The sequence below is a fragment of the Chaetodon trifascialis genome, chromosome 23 (genome assembly GCF_039877785.1).
Source record: "Chaetodon trifascialis isolate fChaTrf1 chromosome 23, fChaTrf1.hap1, whole genome shotgun sequence".
Classification (NCBI taxonomy): Eukaryota; Metazoa; Chordata; class Actinopteri; order Chaetodontiformes; family Chaetodontidae; genus Chaetodon; species Chaetodon trifascialis.
The window spans coordinates 13,862,602-13,884,513 of NC_092078.1; the positions used below are offsets into that span (position 1 = coordinate 13,862,602).

At 45.1% G+C, this 21,912-nt stretch overlaps 1 protein-coding gene across 2 annotated transcripts in view; it reads right to left on the reverse strand.

The window, feature by feature from the left end:
• Positions 1–21,912, reverse strand: part of nlgn2a (neuroligin 2a) — a 159,895-nt gene that overhangs the window by 84,544 nt on the left and 53,439 nt on the right. For both annotated transcript variants that reach the window (XM_070992949.1, XM_070992948.1), the window contains exon 2: positions 16,137–17,029. In XM_070992949.1, coding sequence (XP_070849050.1) covers positions 16,137–16,659 — 523 coding nt within the window. In that variant the 5' untranslated portion in view covers positions 16,660–17,029. The remainder of the gene's footprint in view (positions 1–16,136; positions 17,030–21,912) is intronic.

Here is a 21,912-nt window from a genome sequence, read left to right on the forward strand (position 1 = left end):
GGGAGACAGATTTCAACGTGAGAGAAGAGGCGGAAAGGGAGAAAAAAGGTAAGTGGGGGAGGAGGTGTGATCCCTAAAAACCCAAAGACACAGACGTGACAGTGAGAAACAGAGACGGAGATTACGTGACGCAGAGAGGAAGAGGTAAACAGAGATGTAGAGAGCGGCGGGGAGGCAGATGTAGTGACATTTACGGAGCGGTGATGATCGAGTAGGCATGAAGGTTAAAGCCATTTTCTCCCCATGTAGCCAGACACACACACACACACACACTTGTAGGCTTATCTGCTCATGCGTTCATGCATACACTACATCGACAAATTATGTGCTTTAGAGTTTAAATTCCAGCCTGAATCTGGATTACTATACACTTACTATGGCATGATTACAGGGTTTTATTACCATACAGGCATTATAAAATTATTATGAGATTGCCAGCAGCCTCTCTCACACAGATTCTGCTCTTCTCAACCAAGAATACTGAACGTGATTGGAGATTGTGAGCGCTTGCATTGAGTTAACGGTGGACTGAGTTGCATGAATTTCAGTTTTTCTCTACCAGGTTTGAACCCTGAGACCTTGAGAACAAGATGCTGTATTAGTAGATTCTATTCATGCATCAGGGTGTGTGTGTGTGTGTGTGTGTGTGTGTGTGTGTGTGTGTGTGTGTTGTGCCATCAATTCCCACTCTCAAAGGCATGATTCCCTCTGCTCCAGAGGTGATAGATTACTGAAGAGACTCCCACTCCATCTCCCATGATCCCCTGTCTGTCAGAACAGCGCCCACTGTCTGCCTCTCCGTGTAAAAGATAAGAGGGAGGCCGCTTTTTAACCATTTTGACATTTGCAGTTTTGTCAGCTGAGCTGTACGCGCTCTTTATTGGACTAACCTTTGAAGAGCATAGAGTCTTTATGTTGTCTGACATGTGGTATGGGGAAGGAGGAGAAGGTAACGGGAAACAAGAAAAATGTGGTGGGTGGTTGTTATGTTGATCTATCAAAATGCTGACAGGCTCAGCTGCTCTGTTGCCATTTCGCGCTGTATTTCATCTCCGAGGTAATCTCTGCGGTATATTGTCTTTACTTGCCTTTGTCCGGGAGAAACACAGAGGAGGCAATCGGTGTTTGTGTGTTTGAACAGTCATTCAACCCCTGGGCTATTTCTGCCCGACACAAAGGCTTGCTGGTGATCTGTGCAATAACCTTCCGGTATGATCCAAGATCACTGTCGCAGTTAATCTGTCCATGTGGGCTTTCAACCCTTCTTGCCGCTTTGACACCAAAGCAGTTTCCGTATGTATCGCAGAGCTCTTCTCTGCTCTTCCCTCCCTCCCCCTGTCTCCCCCTCTCCTTTTCTCAATTAGATGTTTGAATACACACTCGTGGCATCAGATACCACGCTACTAGGAGCGTCTTTATTTAACAGCGCCTCTATGGAAAAGGCTAACAGCTAAAAGTGAAAAACCAAAACTAAACCAAACGCTGAAGCAATTTTTGGACTTTTCACTTAAAGTCTGTTGATGAATTTGTTCATTTCTTAAGTAACTGAAAATCTTTGGGGTTTCAACAGTTGGCCTGACTCTTGGAAGGTGTGATGGTTGGCTATCAAAGCTATTTTAGCTATCAAATTAAATAAAATAACCACTAGTTCCAGTCACATATGGGAGTCTACCTTCTCTCACAGCATGACGTAACTTATGCTGAATCATGTCCTCAAGTGGCACCTGCAGGACAACAGGACACAGAAAATGTCTTTTTATTTTAATGTTTTCTTCACGCCGTGACTTTAAACACATCATCATTAGGTGAGATGGGACTATATATAGCAAACAATACAATGCACGATCAAGTAAGGCTGCAGCAGAATAGCATCCCTCCGTGTTATTAGTTATCACTAATTCATTCAAATTCTATTTGTAAGGAAAAAAAAATCTGTTGTCTCTCTCTCCGCTGCACACCTTGTAAGCTGCAGCCCTCAGTCTGACACTGTAAGCTGAATCTCAAAAAAGACATCACAGCTGATCGTAACGCTCAGATGTGTGTGGTCAGTGGAAACAGCAGTGTCTCCACAGAAGAATCTGAATGTGTTCTGAGGACTGGAACGGGAGCACAGACACAAAGAAATGAAGCACAAAGCTTGTTTACGGCAGACCTTTTGCCACCCCCCCACCCCCCACCCCCCATCTAAATCCATCTCCTCCTCTCAGGCCAGCCTTGTAAGAGCTTATTCCACCGCGGGCTGCAGCACTGGGACATTACTAACCAGTGAGTGGATGAGGCAGAGCTCCTAATGCTGACAGAGTGGAACACTGAGGGAGTGCCAAGATGGAGGATGGGAGTAATTTAGGTCAAAGGCCTGGGAGGGACACCGAGATGCAAACACATGCCCATATATATGCTTTCTTTACTTTCTTTGTGTCCTCCTCCTACTTATGTGTTCCTACCGTGAATATTTCATAAAAGGAGAAGTTTGCTCTCGCGTCTGTCAGGGTTGAGTTCTGAAATCACGAGAGATTTTCCACTTACACTAATTTGTCCCACTAAGGTCTTCGAAAATGGGATCGAAATCCTGTTAAACTCAAACGCAAAAATAAAGGAGGATCCTGGGAAATAAGGCAGAGCTGACAACAGCGATATAACAGAGTACATGTTATTTTAATGCTTTCGGACAGTTCAATTGCCATCTCTCTCTCAAGCCACCTTATTCCCCCCCCCCCCCCCCCCCCCCCCCCCCCCCCCGAGCTGCATCATAGCAAAACACCTACAGTGTAATCTGTTGTGTCACCTTGAGACTAAAGCTGGAGCTGTTGCGTTTACTCTGTTATCAAGTTAGGACCGGCTCTGTGGACTTTTGATTGGATGTTTCTAAAAAAAAAAAAAACAGCCTTGATTAAGATTAATAGAGGCAGAAACTTATGAAAAAAATGCTCACATCCTTGCAGAATCACTTGAGTTTGTGCTGAAGTGCCTTCAAACTTTTTGTCTCTGAGGCTACAGACGGGAATTATTTGAATTTTTTCAACTTCACTGGACACTTTATTTTTGTTTATTCCTGTTTTCCTATGAGATTAATCATCACATGAAACCTCAAATTTGCTTCTTCCTTGTAGAGTAGACTTGAATTATTCCACAGTGAGCAGCTGATGGCCACTGGGAGAAAGTGTGTGTGTGTGTGTGTGTGGAGCGGCTCCTCTGATGCTGTCCATGGTCCTGAAACGCGAGCCAACACGAGTGGAGCACATGCTGCTGTTCTGGGTGCCTTTTTTTATTCCTATTTGCCTCATGTGAAAATGAAGCACAGGCCGAATGAACCTTAGATTGTCCGACTGACTGCGCGACGCAGTCCTTTTCCTTGTACGCTGCAGAATTATTTGAAAATAAGCAGATCTATTTCAGGCAATCTCAAAACAGTGAACCAGCGTTTACATCGCTAAAATTAGCCTTATTGTCTGGACTGTGCACTTCATGAATGTTCTGATTTTGCTAGCTACAGCTATGTTCTGTCATTGCTACAATCTCATTTTGACATTGATTCATTGTTCAGCGGCTGGGTGCGTTCTGGAAGTGCCTGGGTACACTTCTGTATCGGCCAAAATAAAGAACAATCAATCAATCAATCCAAAAAGACTGCTGACATTTTCTGTGCAAATTTACATACAAAACGCGCTGTTTGCCTCGTCTTTGTTACTGGCCTCATAAGAAGCTTTCACAGGAGACAAACTGTGAATCTATATCTGCTTTTCTTTATGCCTCCATATGACAGCTGCTCGTGGTAAATTTAGACGCTTTGGTAAGTCGTTCATTGTTTCAACGCGGTCACGTGCTTCCTTTTTGTGAGGATGTTATTCAGCCTGCTTACATCGCTCCACACACGAGACACTGTGCGTCTTTTGTGAGTATCTGTTTACATCAGCATATGCAATATATGCATCTGTGGGTTAAATCAAGTGTGCATACAAGTGCGTGTGTGCTGCAGCAGCCCAGGTGTTGGAGCTGCACAGATGATTGAACTACTCTGTGGATTAAACTGAACTTCCTGTCGTTAATACTAGCCGTCACCTCAAACCCAGCAGCTACTCTCTTCGCTAACTAGTGATGAACTGCATTGCCATGATGCATTGACTGTTCTCCAACATGGACATATCAGAGGAGGAGGCCTTACCTCTGGATAACCTCCTCCTCCATCTGTCTATTCCTTCATCCCTCCTTTCTTCTCATCTCTCCTTCTTCTCTTTCGCTCTCTCTGCCTTTACCATTCAGTGCTATGGGAGGCACTGTGAGCAGTGGGACCTGGCAGAGGAAGCTGTGTGTGTGTGTGTGTGTGTGTGTGTGTGTGTGTGTGTGTGTGTGTGTGTGTGTGTGTGTGTGTGTGTGTGTGTGCGTGTGTGCGTGTGTGTGCGCGTGCAGGAGGGGTAATTTGCATTCAGTGCCATTGGCCACCTCAGCCTCAGAAGCCCTGAAGAGATGGCCCTTTGAGCTATATTGAAAGAGGAGTGTGTGTGTGTGTGTGTGTGTGTGTGTGTGTGTGTGTGTGTGTGTGTGTGTGTGTGTGTGTGTGAGAGTGTGTGAGTGTGTGAGAGAGAGGATTGGAGTGAGTAAAGAATGAAAAAGTCAACATATCTCCTAATGCGGAATGAGCAGTTCATGTGCATGTGTCCTTGTGCCAAGTATGTGTGTGCAGTGTGTATATAGAGTATGCCAACAAGTGTGTGTGTGTTTGTGTGTGCGTGTGTGTGTGTGTTTGCTTACATGTACATCTCCAGTAATTTAACCTTGGGGCAGACTCGTCATTATTAATGTCCAAACAGCTGAGTTTTGCTTTTCGCCGTGCGCCTCACAGGTCGCTCAGCTCTTTGATCTTCCCATATCTTCTTTTCTCAAGGTTACTTTAATAACAAGCACGCTTCCAGTCTGAGAACATGATCTGTTTCCAATTTCCATGGACAGAGGGAAGAGAGAGATATGATCCTATTTAAGGTCCTGTCTGCAATTTAATCCCTTGGAAACTCGCGGTATAACTTGATTTTCTTGTTTCTCCGAGTGAACGTTGTTTATATCCGGTATAAACGAGAACAATGATTCCTATTTAAAAACACAATAAAAGAATGTCCAATATCAGTTTCACTCAGTTCGATACTACAATTCAATAAATTCTTGCAACGCTGCACTAGCCTGTACTCAAGCTTATCTCTCCCTCGCAGCACAACAACATGGAAACAGGATGGCTGACCACACTGGCCTGAAATGGCTGACTCAGCAGTTCAGAATGTGAACTGTATCAATAAACTGAAGGATTCATTCGAAAAGGCAAACACACAGAGAGCTGAGGGCAATTTATGACCGCCTGCGCCTGCTGTACATCATATGACAAACCTGAATCCTGCTTGTCCTGATCGTGGAAGTCCAGTGATAAAGGGAGCTGAGGTCGTGCTAAAACAGCTTCACTATGAATGAACTAACAAAGCCAACATACCAGAAAAATAATACTAACAATGAGGCAGAACTAGGAAAAATGTTTCCGCAGTGAACAAGCACACTATCCCACCAACATACAAGCAAAGACCCAGCTGTCAGACAGGAGAATAAGGTTACGAGGAGATACTTAATAAGGCAAATATTCTTTCATACTTAAAGCTGCAACTACGACTTTCTCCATGTTTAAACTACAGTGAAGACCATGGAGGAGTCAGCTCGTGTCACACTTGTTAACACACTCTCCCTCACGAGATTGATGAGCAGAACTCTGCAACACCACATCGGACTTCCTCACAATCAGACCCCAGACTGACGGTCACACCTCCTCCACTCCAGTGTTGACCATCGGAGTCCCCCTGGGCTGTGTGCTCAGCCCCCTCCTGTTCACACTCTACTCCCATGACTGCAATCCCAGACATGGAGACAGCTCTGCTGTGAAGTTTGCGGAATGAGTGGTGCGCAGAGAACAACCCGCCGCCCAGTGTCAACAAACCACAGAGTTGATTTTAGAAAAAAGGAGGCACAGAGACACACACCTGTCTACATCAGCGGAAACAACTGCATTTCTTAAGGAGGTAAAAAGAGCGACAGAAAGCATTTGGACTGGAAACATCGCAAACTGGCTAGTGATGCCCAGGACAGGAGGGCTCTGCAGGGGGTGATTAACACTGCCCAGAACATCAGTCAGGGTTTTTCCACCTAGAGAGCTGTTAGGCCAGGCAGCCAAGTGTCTTTATTTTCACTAAAGTGTTAACGACTGGTCCACCTTAAAGGTCAGTTCAGCTGAAGTGAGTTGTTGCTAATTTCAGGGCTAAACACAATCACTTTAAAATGCATGTGGCAGGCAAGACACAGGAGCTTTTCGCATTTATTCAGCAACCAATAGATGTTCCTTAAAAGAGTGCACTGTTTGCTAAACACATTTTAGCTGAAAAACATATAAAAATACATAAAAAAGAGCCAATGCTTAGGCCAGCAGGCTGCCAGGCCAGCAAAACAATTGCTGGTATCTATCTACTGAGGATCAGTAATATCAGTGAGGTGAGTGCCCGAGCCCAAGGGACGCTAAAAGACACCCCAGTCTCAGCCTGTATGTCCTGCTGCCGTTTGGCAAAGAATACTGTATCGCATGCAAAACTGCTACAGAGCAGATTCTTTCCTCAGGCGGAGACTCCCCAACTCATCCTCCACACTCCACCATAAATAATAGTTTATTTTTACGGCGTATTATTTATTCATACATTGTTGTAATTTTTGTTTTGTGAGTAACATAAAGGCACTACAACTTGCATTTTGTTACGTAACCCTGAGTTGTAGAATAATAAATAAATGAACCTGAATGAAGAAGCAGATCAGAAGACTCCAGTGTTCCTTAGCTGTGACTCTGAACCGCTGCCCCACCCACAGGTGGGAGCTTATTTATAATGGGACGTTTAATTGATAGTACAAGGTACATCAGACTTCATCAAATCCCATTAGATGTCCTTCATCAATCCCCAAGTTAAATCAGACGATATCCCAGATTGTTCTGCAGCGCTGCTACAGAAATCAAGCCAAACGAACACGGATAGTCAAAGCCTGAGAGCTTATTATTTAAGTACTGCTGTAAAGTCGATTCACTCTCCTGAGGCTAAAATGATCATTTAAATGGACCGTCTCCAGCTAAATCCTATTTCTGCCTTCATTGCTCATCCAAAGCATATGGTGACGACTGGGGCGCTGTGAGAATTTCAGGCGGGATTGGGGGGATGTGCTTAGGGAGAAGGGCAGAGAAGGCAAAATGGTGGGAATGTAAAGGGAACAGAGGTCGGATGAAAAGCGTGGCAATGCACAATGAAGAGAGATCACATGAGCTGAATGAAGGGAACAGAGAGAAAGAAGGGAAGGGGGGGGCAGGAGAGTCGATTAAACTGATGACCCACATGAATGCGACGCAACACGTAAAAACACACCGCAGAGATTATTAGGATCATGTGATGTGCCTCTACATACATGTGTATGCACACCCACTGAATACTGAAACCAACCAACGTATGCACGCACGCACGCACGCACGCACGCACGCACGCACGCACGCACGCACGCACGCACGCACGCACGCACTCCTCATTCCCTCTCTTTCTCTCCATCTCTCTGGCTTACAGGCTATAAATAGCTGGAACTGAGCCCTTGCTAATTCCTTCATTCAGAGTCTAGTGCAAAGGCAAAATGCATGTGGCCTTTGATGCACACCCTGACAGGAAGATACAGGAAGTGGTGGATGGTTGCCAGGACAACACCTCCGTCCCACTTTCCCCCTTCTTGTGCCTTCAATCTAAATTCTGCTCTCCTTAAACCTCCCTCGTTCTCATCCCTTCTTCATCCCAGTGTCTCACACTAACGACGCTGTTGCTTCTCAGCCTCCGACAGGCTCGAACTGAAGGCCTCACAATGTGATCAATATCATAATCTGGCAGCGTACTCCGTCTCAGTCATGTATTTACATTATGAAACGGCTGCATTCGCCTGCATCCACAATAAGTTGAGACATGGAGAGAAAAATCTTAATAATTTCTCCAACTACACTCATTATCGATATCTCCAGAGCTTGTTTTAACACAGTTACACTGCAGATGTTCCCTGCATTTAAGGAACTCAAACAAAGGCACATTCATGCTGAGGCTGTTCAAGATTCTATAGTCCAGACTTCAGATTTCAAAACTTTTAAAACAGCAACCAATTATATAATTGGACTGCATCCCACAAGGAGGAATTTCACAGATAATCTGCTCCCAAATCCAAACGCATCCTGCTAGCTTTGAAAATCCCATCGCACACTACGCAATATTAAGAGCTCTCCCACACCCACAGACACACACACTCCCGTTCTCATGCCTCACTCTGGTCCTTCTCAGCTCTCCTCTTTGTCCGTGCAGCTATGATTTGTCTTGTAAGACACGTCAGCCTCAGCAGTCCTGGACACGTTTCTAAAAACCTTTGCTCCCTTTCGACAGTCCATCAAACCCACCGGCTACACCAGCTTAGCAGGGAGCAATTTACAAATCAGCTCCTCCTCTCAGCTCATGTCTCATTTTGGATGTGGTAGGTGTGTGTTGGAAGGACTGATGGTACTGTTCGTTCATGGTACTGTGAACTAAATGTATCTTCCCTGGGAAACCATATACCGTATATCTAGAGAATCCAATGGGAAATGAGCACCTAAGAGTACATCTGGTTTAGTTTTGAAGATATTTGTGAACTCATCCGAGATGGATCATCAGTTCCCAGGGGTGTATGTAATCTGATTATCCTGTCTTAACATCAAGTCAGCAACAAACAGAAAACTCCCCTTCTCTAACTCAACAATTGTACTTCAAATATGGATTCATACATCTGTTTTTGACATCTTTGTTAGCTGATGGCAAACATGATTTAATGCGCTCAAGATTGTACAGTCAACAGCGTCACGACCTACGGCTGGATACCAAGCTCGTAAGACCCACTAATGCTGCTGATTGGCTGATCTGCACAGATAGCAGAGGTCTCACTCTGCCATTATTTCCCAATACCACGAACGTCAGGTTGGATCAGGCAGACTTGTCATGTTTCTTTTGACACTTTTCATAAAGTCCAGTACTGCACAGACATTCAAGTTTCTTCATTTCTGTCCAGTTATCAAGGTTGACTGAGAACAAAAATGTTTCTCCAACTGCTCCCACCTCTTTGAACAGCTTCCTCCTTTGAATTGAGTGACTGTACAATAAAAGTAATGCGATTTTCTTTTTGGTAAAATGGATTTTATGAAAAAATTAGCTCAGGAATTGGTTCTGAAGTCAAGGTATTGGTACGAGTGTTGAAAAAGTCTGAACCAGCCCCATTACTGCCTTACACTCACATAAACACAACCTGCCAGTCAATTTAGAAACCAACAGGATTCTACTGGTTTTTTAAGACTTTTTATTGCTGCCTTGAACTGGATTGAAGGCCGATTTAAAAACCAATTACATACACTAAAACCAAGTGAAACCAGTTATGAATGAAAGCTCTCCAGGTACACATGTGGGCTACAAGAAAAAGGTTCCACATGGGATAAATACAATAGTGCTCGGCCCACCATCCAGAAGAGCCTTAAGTTAGCCCAATAATCATCGTGAATTTGTTCACTTCATTCATTCATTCTCATGGCACGTTAGCCGATTTTTGCTCGGAGAGGGGCTTACTTTGCTTTGGCCTAACTATTATCCAACCCGCTCAAGTCGCACTAATACAGAGGGTCGATTTAGGCGATTTCAGAAATGCTCTTTTTTCCCCGTCGCTGTTTTTCATTAGCTAACTAGCAATGCAGGAGGATGTCGTTGGCATTCTTAACCCGGCCTCCAAATTGCAGAATCAACTTCACAATCACTGGACAAACCTGAGATGGAGGCAATTCTGAGTCGACGAAGGCGAAGGACATGGGTTCAAGAAACAACACCACATCTAATTCTACCACGTTACGGTGAAAGCACGTGAAATAATCCATACTTTGATTGGGAGTCCTCTTCCTGTGACTCAGACTCCCTGTGTACAATGGCTGTCAGTGGCCTTTTCTGGGTATCTGCGGGTTTATCCTAGATGAACGGAAAAGATCAAAGCAAGCCACCGACCCTGGCTGATTAGATTCTCTCTTCACCCTCACCCCCTCCCACGCTAAGACAAAGCTGCAGACTGGAGGAGCAGAGAACAGAGAGGAGAGAGGAGGGAGGTGGAGCATGAGAGGAGGCGCAAAAGCAAAGATGATCTCAGTCAGGTTTGATCTGTAAGGCTCGGAGCACAGGCTGGAAGACGCCCTCTGTTCGGACCAACATCAGCTACCTGGAGACGCCTAATCTCAAATCTTTTCTATTATTGAGCGCTCTGTGTTGTCTCCTTCAGTTCTGCCGAGCATGCTCGCATCAAAGGAAACTTTTGGGTATGCGACATATGATGTGTGTGTGAGTGAGGGAGAGAGAGACGGTTTCATGAGTCCTTTGGGAAGCAGGAAGTGTGTTCTGCCTGCAGAAAGATGGTGGTCTATTTTCACCCCTTATTTTTTTTTCTTTCGAGGGTATGAGCTGAGGTTGGCAGGAGAAAGAGATGGAGCACAATAATTAAGGATTTTTCTGGCATCAGAAGCAATACACTATGTCATCTTTCCACTGCTGCACGCTGGCACCTCTCTCTCTTTCCATTATTTATCTGTTTTGTTTTATCTCTTTCATTTATTTATTCGTCTCTGGCTCTTTGGCGATGGCGATGTTGCAGCCATCGGCCGCCATGTGCAAAATCGCATTAGTATCGAACCGCTCCCAACGAATCTCCTCAGAAAATTGAAATATTGCAGAATGGGAAGATGTGGGAGTTTGAGCTTGATACATGGAGATAGATGAAGTACTGGATGGAATAATTTATAAGGCCCCCAGCTCGCACCCTGCAGCTCATCCCAAGAAGCATGACAACGCTGAGGTTAGCAGTTCAAATCCCGGAGGAATATCTGGCAAACCTGATGTATGCCCTCCTCAAACAGGACTAATTGAATAGAACTAGCAGCTTAAAAGGCAATTTGTGAAGGCTTATCAGGGTTAAACCCCAGCCTACCACCAATAAAGTTCTGCCAAGCATGGTGGAGTCTGTCTCAGTTTGTTCAAGATCCATGCTTGTCTGATGCAGACAGCATTTTAAGATCAATAATTCCTTCCTCCTAAATAATTAAGGATTGAGCAGCCACAAGCAGGATGTCAGCATTTAATAAGCAACTCATGTCAGACTCCTATCTGTGCGTTTTGGGCCCATTTTGGCCGTGTGACATGCATATGATACCATGTGTTGGTTGGTTAAAGGGTAACTGGAGGGTAGCAGGGCTGAGCAAACCAGGAAGTGTTACATGTATGGGTGGGAAGTGGTTTGAAGGAAAAAAAAAATGACATCCCAATATAAAAATTCCCTTCAGGAAATGGTTCAATCCAAGTTTGCTTTCCCATGATTGAAAATAGCAAATGGCAAAAAATAGAAAAGGTAATACTCTCAGAGATAATCTCTGAAAGAATGGGATGAAGCGTCTCTTTGGTCGTTCAAACGCCTGTGGCAAAGGCGGCCTGTGGAGGGCTGAGGCCGCAGTGCTGGAGTGGAGAGGCGTGAGGAGAGGTGTCAAGCTGTGAGGGGCTAAAAAACAGCCCAGCCAAGTGACGGAGGCGCTGAAAATGAAGTGTCAGAGTGAAGAAGATTTTCAGGGCGGAAATCAGCGATGTAGTGCATCACTACACTGACATACATACCAATGTGCACATATAGATAGACATAGAGACGGCTGAATACAGACATAAAGCCACACACACACTGATACTGATATCAGTCTGCTGGGTCTACTGACGTAATAAATAAAGTAATAAATTGCCTGGCTGAGGGGCTTTTAAATCAAGCATTTACATGCACAAATGGGAAAAGGTCACGTGTGAATATAAAGAGATGAAGCTCAAGGACGTTACGCAGGCAGTGAAGACGCTACACCGCTGCTGAGCACGCGGCATGACTGATGCTACATAGGCGTAGAAGTGATGCTTTCTCCATCACTTCTACGGCCTCTGTCTAAGTGCACAAAGTTCAGACATATGATTGTTGGTAAACATTTAAAGCGAGTCCATCTACCACCTTAAGTCCTGCTCTGTGCATGTGGCTGAGGCAGCAGCAGAAGCAGCCGGCCGGTCCTTCCCTCCCTTCCCCTGATCCATCGATCCACCGTGACTCTGCAGGAGCCAGATGAAAACCTCTCGCTATGATTTATGGGATGTCATTTCCAGGGGAACCAGCGGAGCCCCTCCCTTCCTTCATTTGGTGTGGGAGCAACCAGTTCCCCTGGGTCCTAAGGCCTGACACACCGTACCAGCACAGGCTGGGTTCATGGTGAGCACTTTACATTGTAGCGGGGCACCAATGAACCATGAATTTAGGCGTTAACATAAAAAAGTTCTTGTTAGATGAAAGGGTCACAACGAGTTCTGTGTATTTTCCAATGAGTCATTGATTCACTAAGTGTGTTGAGAACAATGTTAAACTTGACTGATGAAGAAAGAACTGAGAAATAGTATTCCAGGCAGTAAAACATTCATATAATGAACAGAATAAAAGTCTAAAAGCACTAAATTCCTCATTTACATATTAGATTAAGCTTCTGCTAATCGCATAGTAACAAGTGTCATTTTGTATCATCTATTATAAGGTGATTATAGTTTCCTTTCTTGGTTTGCTCTGAAAGAATTACAAATTCTGAAACATATTTATTCTTGAGTGCCACCGAACTAATGAAAAAAAGACAACACATGGCTAGCTTAGCAATTTACTAAGCACTTAAGTATTAATTAAGAAGCCATGAGTAACCACCAAATGTTAGCGTATTTGTTTATGAACAAACACACACATCCATGTCAGAGTGTCCCACTTTCCTCCATTTGCACTGATGGCAGCATTAAGAAGTAATTCTGGAGGCTTAATCCACTTAAAATTAGAGGAGGTTTTTAAGGATTCTGTCTTAAGGGTGCCCTAAAAAAGGCCTCAAGAGACTCTGAGTGCTGCAGCGTTCAAGTTTGAGAAGTAAGAAGAATAGAAGTCACAGAATCAATGACAAGGCGAGAGGAGATGGGAGCGAATGAGCATATTCAGCTTCGTGTTGTGCTGTGTGACAGTGAGCTGAGCTGACAGTCCCCATGGACAGAAAGTTGTGATTTTTGATTTGCTGCCCAAAAGCTTTCTCCACTTCCCACTCCTCTTGTCTCCTCTCCTCTCCTCTTCTCTCCTCTCCTCTCCTCTCCTCTCCTCTCCTCTCCTCTCCTCTCCTCTCCTCTCCTCTCCTCTCCTCTCTTGTCATCCTCCACTCTCCTCTCTTAACCTAGTTTCCTCTCCTCTCATTTGTTTCCCCCTCTACCCTTTCATTGAGTCCTCTCCTCTCATTTCCTTCCACATTTTTTCCTTGTTTCCTCATCTTGCTTCCCCGCTCCTCTCCCTGTTTCCTTCAATCTCCTTTTCTCCTCTCCTCTGCTTCCTTTTCCCCCTCCCCTTACTTCCTCTCCTCTCTTCACCTCCTCTCCTCTCCTTGATTCCTCTCCTCCCCTTTCCTCATTTCCTTCCATATTTTATTCCTTGATTCCTCATCTTGCTTCCTTGCTCCTCTCCTTTTTTGTTTTAATTTCTTCTTCCCCTCTCCTCTGCTTCCTTTTCCCCCTTGCTTCATCTCCTCTTGTTTCCTCTCCTTGTTTCCTCCCATCTCCTTCTCTTCTGCTTTTCTTGTTTCCTCTCCTCTCTTCATTTTGCCTCCTCTTCTAGTTTCCTCTCCTCTCTTTTGTTTCCTTCTCTATCCTCTCCTCATTTTGCTTCCTCATTCCTCTCCCTTTTTCCTTCAATCTCCATTTCTCCTCTCCTATAACTGCTTTCCCCTCCTGCTCTTGCGTTCTCTATTCTTTCCTCTCCTTGTTCTCCTTCTCTTATCTTCTGCTTTCCTTGTTTCCTCTCCTCTCTTCACCTCCTCTCCTCCCTCCCCAGCAGCACATGTAAAAAATTACTTCAAACCAATGTGGGAGAAGAAGCAGCAGCAATGGAGGAACAAAGACCCTGAATTAACCACCATAAATATACCAGTAATGATGATGAGGGATGAACCAAGAAATATTTATCCTGCTTATACATATGTGCAATGTCTGTATTATATTCTTAATTCAATAAACAAATGTCCACACACTGCCTGATACAGTATTCTGCTAATGAGATGATTTCACATTGATAAAGGAAGGTCATTATTGGAAGTTATTTTACAACTGTGTGACATTTCCACAAAGTGCACCAGTGGGACAGTGTATAAGCGTGTGGGTGCAACTGTGTGTATATCTCCCCGTGTTATTGCATTTCCACCAGGTCATACATCTCAGAAAACAGGAAGAGAAAGGAAAAACAAGCCATGTGGCAGTGCGAAATGACTCAAGACCTGATGTACAGCGTTCTATATGTGCCCGAGGACCTATAAGTGGCAATGACGGGCTGGTGATGGCTGAGGCTGCAGTGTTAGAGTCGAGAGGCGGAAGGAAGTGTTGAGCTGTGAAGGGCTAAAAAAAACAAAAAAACAAGTCCAGTCAAGTGCTGAAAGGAAGACTGAAATGTGTTAGAGTGAAGAAAAAGTGCCTCTTCGCTACTGACACACATATATACAGTAGAATACACATAAATGAATACGAACATAAAGGCACACACACACTGATACTGACAGTGTCGAAGCACATGAGGAGGTGTTCTATCCTGATCTATGATGAGACTTCCATCCATGTGTACGTGTTTATATAAAAATACAGTTACACAAACTGTTGGTTCGATTCAGCTTGAAAGCTGCTTTCTGATGACCTCCAGTTGTTTGCGATCGAACCATGTTAAAAAACACTTTCTGCGTGAGGGCCCCGCCAACATAACGCTTACAGCCCTCGCTCTGTGATAGGTGCTGGCTTTGTGCAGCTTATATTAGAGGTGGAGAAATGAAGAGACAGATGTGAAGCACGTCTTGCAAAACCCTTGGCAAGGAGAGAGGGGGGGCGATGGAAGTTTTTATTCTCCGTATCACACCTGCCGACAAAATGGAAATATTTCTCATTTAATGCTGACACACCTAATAGTGCCCGTGCAGACAAAAACGTCCGCAGTAAGATCTGAGTTGAGAGAAGAGGGTTCTTGATGGAAAAAAGTGAGAAAAGTCAAATGTCACCTAATCCTTTTCCCATAAAGCAACAGAAAACGGCTTTACTGTAGAAACAGGGACGGGTAAAAATTCTTTAACCCTCCATTGAATACTCCACAGACTGTTTCTTTTTCATATAACCCCCCCCCCCCTTCCTCATGCAAAGCCCATATTTCTCCAAAGAAGCATATGCAATATTTATGGTGTTTAAAGATGTGCATGAACCTACAAAAGAAAATAGTCATAAGAATTTTCCAGACATTTAAACTAACATTTTAACTAACTTCCTTAGGCCCCGTATAAGTGGTCCTTATTGACCGTTTGCTAAAACCCTCCCCTGAACAGCGACTGTCCAGTCATTGCTTGGAAACCGTAACGAGGCACAAAAGGCCTGTCAAGCTTTGCTCCACATGCTGGGATACTCTGTATATAAAGGAGCAGTTGTGTTCCCCCACTGCGTGAGAGCTGGCCAGGCATGCATGGATGCTGCTATAGCTGTGTCGGCTAACATTAGCTGCTCTGTGCTCCTCTACATTGGATGTGGGGACGTTGACACTCCAAACTCGAGCCAAACAAGACTATCTGAGATAGTGTGAGCTTCACTGGTTTGTCTTCCTCATAAAATCTTTTCCTGTGTAGCCACCAAGAGAATATTTAAGACCCCTTTACTCAAGAATGTCAGGGAAAATCTGCAAGTTTTCACTGCTTTTTCTACCTATTTTAAATGAAGGGCCCAAAAAAAGAAGTTGGTGTTGTAAATCTGGCCCCATTTTCTTTGGAAACTGCCTACTGTATGTACTATACGAGTAAGGAAAGCTTGACAGGCATAGAAAAAGTCACGAAGGGGTCGGGGCTTAGCGAACAGTCAATTATCTATTCATTGTTCTCCATGTTACCCACTAAATCCCTCGTTTCCCAGCCTCCATCAACCCTTCACTTAGTACTGTCCACTCACCATCCTCCGTGGGCACGTAGATATTGAGGTAGAGGCAGTCCTCGCTCTGGTTCTGGATGTAACCCGCCGCCACGTCCAGGTTGTCTGTGAACCACACGGGCAGCATAATCTCCGGGAGCACGCCGTGGACATTCTGAGGGCAAACGGGGGCAAACTGGGTGGCGTTGCGGATCTCCTGCCAGGATCCCGGGGCTTCGGGCGGCTGGAAGCGTCGGTCGCCGATGGGTGCTGTGGCGTAGGGGACACCCAGGTACTGCTCTACAGGGCCCAGGATCTCATTGTTCAAGTCCTTCTTGATGCCTCTGAGCTTGCCGTAGTTAGTGGTGACTATGGGGTGTTTGGAAGGGTCTATTTTCTGGCTAGAGGCCAGGCTGAGGAGCAGGATGAGGCCTAGCACACCCATCAGGCACCAGTCTGTCATGAGACTAAGGGGGCGTGTCCTGGACAACAAACCCCGCCGACTTTGCTTACTTAGAGGAAGTGGAAGGGGGTACATGACAGGATTCATACTGTTCAGCCACATACTTCTAGTCTGTTTTTTGGAGTCTTTTTAGGAGCAAATGTGGATTATAACCGTCTGGAAGGTAAAGCATAAGAGGAAGATTAAAAAACAAAAGCAGGCAGACCAAGAAAGAATATAAGGGGCTTTTTTGGAGGATTTTTCCAGACCAAGAGCCTTGAATGTAGGTGAGATGGAGGGCAAAGCAGCTGTCGGGGTAAAGAAGGGTCCTTGGGGTGCTGGAGGAGGAGGTTGGACCTCGGTGTGGGTGCCAGTTCAGTGCTGATTCTGAGCAAGGGCGATCCGAAACACTTCCCCGGCCATGCTTCTGTTACGTTCCATCCCTACTGATCTTCTGTAATCCAGATCATTTGACTCGAGCAGCCACTGAATCCTGCAGAGAGAGAGGAAGGAACATATTTAAAGGACAGTGACACATTGAGAAAAAAACAGAGCGAGAGAGAAGGAGGCAAAGGGGGATGAGGGGGAGAGAGAAAGATGAGAGAGATTAGAGCTTATCTCAAACAGAAATATATTCCCTTAAATGCTGTCAGTGCAACACTTTCCCTTCACCTGTTGCCAAGAGAAAAACATTTCTTGTAATGAAAGCTGTGGAAATGAAACGAACCTCGGCAGGCAGTATTGTTGAGATCAAGTCAATAATCATGTGGTGATCGCCGTGTTTCGCTTCACTTGATTACATCACAACCTGAAGAAAACGCACTTCTCCAGCTCGCAGAGGAGCCTTGTGACTTGCTCTGGTCTTGTACATTATCTGACCTGCAGAAATCTAATGTACACTCCATGTTAAGTGCACATTTCTGCATGACTCTCCCCCTCTATTATGGATGAAAACTCTAAATTGGGCTTGTTCACAGCGTCCTGGTCTGACCTGCACCAAATCCCTCCTGGTGAACTGTGTTTAACCTGCTTACTCCTAACACACTCACATCTCTGTAGCGAGCTAATGTACTGCAGCTGATGCAGTCACGCCACCACATGAAGTCTTCCTGTGGCAACACTGCTATTATATGCCTCAATATTTATGGTTATTCGTTTCTTAAAGGCTTCAGCTCCGGGTCTGGAGATGAAAGTACAGTAAACCGCGCAGCTCAAGAGTCGAGGCCACAGATCAGGGCGAGCCTTTCACTGCCCAGTCAGGCCAAAGGTCAGTAATGTGCGCCTGTAAGCAGCTTATAACAGCCCGGGACACTTGCGGGCTCCACGCAGAGCACAATGGCACACACATGGTCGCAGTAAGCCTTAAATGACCCACACATGAATGAGTGCCCACACACTGTACACTCATTCATGTAATCTACTGCGCAAATGTGCAAATCCTCATGTAACAGACCCAGTCAGAAATGCATGAGGCATGGAGATTATACAGTCATAACATTGTTGGGTGGTGTTATGTAATGGGCGGGGATGCACACATAGCGGTGATGAAGACTGTACAGGAAAAAAAGAGTTTATGTTCACACATACACACACGTGCGCTCTATTTCAGTCTTATCTGATTTTTAAAATTCACCATTACCTTTCCCTCTTTCACGCTCTCTCTTGCTTTATCACCACACCATAATTGTCCCATTTAAAGTCATCATTAACCATAATACTGCATCGCCTGCGCCCACTGAAGCGCCTCTGTGCTTTTGTTGTCTTTTTCTCCCCCTCTCCCACTGCCGACAAAGCTATTTGAATTTGAAAGTATGGGAGTTAAGTGTCCTGAGGCAAAACGGCAAATAATTAGAGTATATAGGCTGACGAGCAGGCGAGCAGACGCGCTCAAAACTGATGTAAGACACACAAATAACGAGGCTCATTCATGTAATAATAATGTTTCTTGTGTACAACACAATTTTGGAGGGGAGCGCTCCAACTTGCATGGAGTGAAAAGGCCCGATTTGTGTTCTTCCAGAGAGCGGTAATTGCGAGCAAGTCCGTGGCGGCTGTAATAGCTTATTGTCTTCTTTGGGTACGGTGCGTTCGGCCTAAATATATTGGTGTCTGCCTTTGTTCCTCTCAGTGTGGACTTTGTTGTTCTGCCCACGCACCCATGTGTGCATCTGGGAGCGTATCCTCTCACGGAGAAGCAGGCAGCATGATGTGTGCTCTAATTAAACCATGGAGAGTCTAGAGGCCAGTCTGCTTTGCACTGCACGCAGGGACGAGCCCTCCACCCACCCATCAAACCCCCCCCCCCCCCCCCACACACACACACACACGCACACCACCATCTACCATTGAACTTTCATCCTCCAAAACACATAAAAGAGACTGGGAGATTTGGAGATAGAGAGGCGGGGGATTGAAGAGAGAGTGGGAAAAAGGCAGCAGGGATTGTGACGACAAAAGAGAGATGAGACGTGAGGATGCAGATGAAGAGGAAACAGATCCTGGTGTGAATGAAAACCCTTCAGAGTCCTCAGCAGACGCGACATGAGCCGCCGCTTCACTGCCCCTGGAACCTCTAATAGAGCCACACCCAAAGGCCCAGGGAGGGGGCCAACCGGACATGTCTTGCCATAAACTTCCACCTGAAGCTGGGGCAGGTGCGGAGGACAGCAGGGGCGCACACAAGCCAGAATTCCACAAGTCCTCCAGAATTTCGGGGTGCATCTGAGTGTTTAATTGCTAATTGGCTCAATTAGAGGGCTTAATAGGTCCAGCTTTGCTGAGAGCAGTGGGAAAGCTTAAGTGATTGATGAAGCAGAGAGGGAGAAACGAAGGGGGGGACTGGTGGGAAGAGAGCGGAGCATGGCAACAGAGCCACACAGGAGACATCCATGGCAGTGCACGTGTGGTATTTGGGATGCAGGTAACACACGCTATCACACAGATTAAAAGGAGCAGGAGTTCCAGAAATACTGTATCATGGAGCATGAACGCCACTTTCTCACACACACCGACGCACACTCATCCATGATTCATGTCATCTGGAGTACGTTTTTCCTCAATCCTGCAAGGTGAAGAGAGGGAGGGGGACCACACAGGTCGTTCAGTGGCAGGCCATCAGCACAAACCTCATCTTTCTCCACACCTCGCCTTCATCTCCCGCTCGCACTCACCCGGTATTTCTCATCTTAATGTGCACTGCTGAAAAAACCTCTGGAGGACCATGCAATGCAAAAAACTGTATTTTCCAATTCTTGACCAGCCTGTTTACCGCAGGCTGTGCAGGGCTTTGCTGCTTTGTATCACCGCGGATATGAACACAAAAAAGTTGTTCTAATGGTTTCCATGACTAAACATTATTCAGTTGGGTACAAACCAGGCCTTTAGCAGACATTTATTTCCACAGCAAGGTGCAGTATGCAAACTAGCGAGGTGTTCGGCAGCTCGCCTCAAGGCTCTGGCACCGTTTACAGTCATAGGACTCAAACCTGCAACCTCTGGCTCCCCTACACCGCTGTGCCATTCATCATTATGAGAATGCACGGTTAAACTAGGGCCACAGGCTGTGGGCGAGAGCCAGCCTGTCAAACGCTTTAATCTGACCCACAAATCTGCAAGTTACACAATTTTGTTGCTTAATTTGTTGACCTGAAACGTCTCCTGCCTGTTAACAAATTCAAATAGATGGTGCAGTAATGTTCTTATTATTAGGATCTCAGCTAGACTATAACAATGTCGCCATTGCTCAGAGCAGTCGATATCCCTTCTGCTGCAAAAAAATAAAAGAGCGCTGTGAAAAGGGGAAAGTCGACAGTGAATGCTGAGCATATAACACAGAATGGACAGCTAAATACTTCTCACCAAGGTGGAGAGAAAAGCAGAATGACGGATCTGTCACCAGTCTGGTGAAGAGTACAACATCACACACCATTTCTCCAGCATCTACACTAAAAAGACTGTTCTTAAAGGGAAAATAAGGCAGCTTAGTGTCTCCCGAGCTTGCAAGCTCGGCAAGATAATGCATGTTTACAAAGTAATGCACAATTCAGGAGCGGGGAAAACAACCCAAGTCAGATTTTTGCTCACAACACAGCAAATCACAGAAAACAGTGCATTAAAGGGAAGTCTGGGACCCCAATCTATGAATGAATATGAAACAAGCAGAACAATCTGCAATGACATTATCTCCAGGTGATGTAGTTCAGTATTAACTCTATTTAGCTCTGTTTTTGGTGTCCACCAACTCCTGAGGGAAATATGTGGCTCTTTAGCTGCTAAATGCTCCACTACACTCATTAGCTTGTCGCTAACTTTGTCTGCAGTTTGGTCATTAATCAAAGCTTCTTCACTAAAAACAGCTGTCCGCTCTGAGAGCACTGAGAGTGAACGATGATAGCAGGGCCGTAAAAGCTAAATAATGAGTAAAAGATGCTATGCGGCACCATAAATCTGAGGGGAACTGCAGATCAATCTTCTCATCTAACTCTAAGCAAGCGAGCCAATAAGCATATTTCCCAAAATATTGGACAAAGTAAAGGAGCACTAAACACACGGCTCAATGCAATATTCATTCAACTGGCCTTTGTTGGAGCAGAGAAACTCACTGCAGTGAGGTAATTATGCAGGGGTACATATATTTTGGAAGACGTGAGCCCTCTGCAGGACAAACAGGTCGAGCAGCCCATTAGAGGGACATCACCTCTTGATGGAAATGCAAGACAAAGAAAGTGATTTTTCCTTAAAGTGGCATTGATCAGGAAGCGCTCTGAGGAGCCTCTGCCATGTCGCGAAGCTGTTTGTGACACTTCTGAGTTCTATATTATGTATAAATTGACTTCAATAACAAGAATAAAATCCAATACTGGACCACAAACTGTGACTTGAAACATCTCATTGACATCCCCCAAAAAGACAGGCTTTACAATGTGCTGCACGGGGTAATTAGACCGCAATATACTTTGTAACTTGGTGTTATTATTGTGTCTCGCTCTTGTATATGTGTGTACAATTTTCTCCCTCATTAATTATGACAAGTCTCGCCACAGATCATATTCCACAAATTATTACTCGTCCTTTATTCTGCCGATCTCTACTTCAAAACTGACACCAGACTTTGATGTTGTTGCCATGAGGGAGAGAGAGCTGCTTACTGCTCATATGAAGACCAAAAAATTACACAAGGTGCTTATGATTTCATGTTTTTAACAGCAAGCCCACTTTGTTATCTTTAATTGCTGCGAGGGGCGTTTCGGTGGCGCTTTTATGAGAGGCTTCGTCCAATTAACCCGCCGTTAATCTTCCATAGGAAGGTCACGTCCCTGCTCATGGTGACTGAGTTGTGATCAGGGAGCGGGATGGAAATTTCACTTGGTTTGGGAG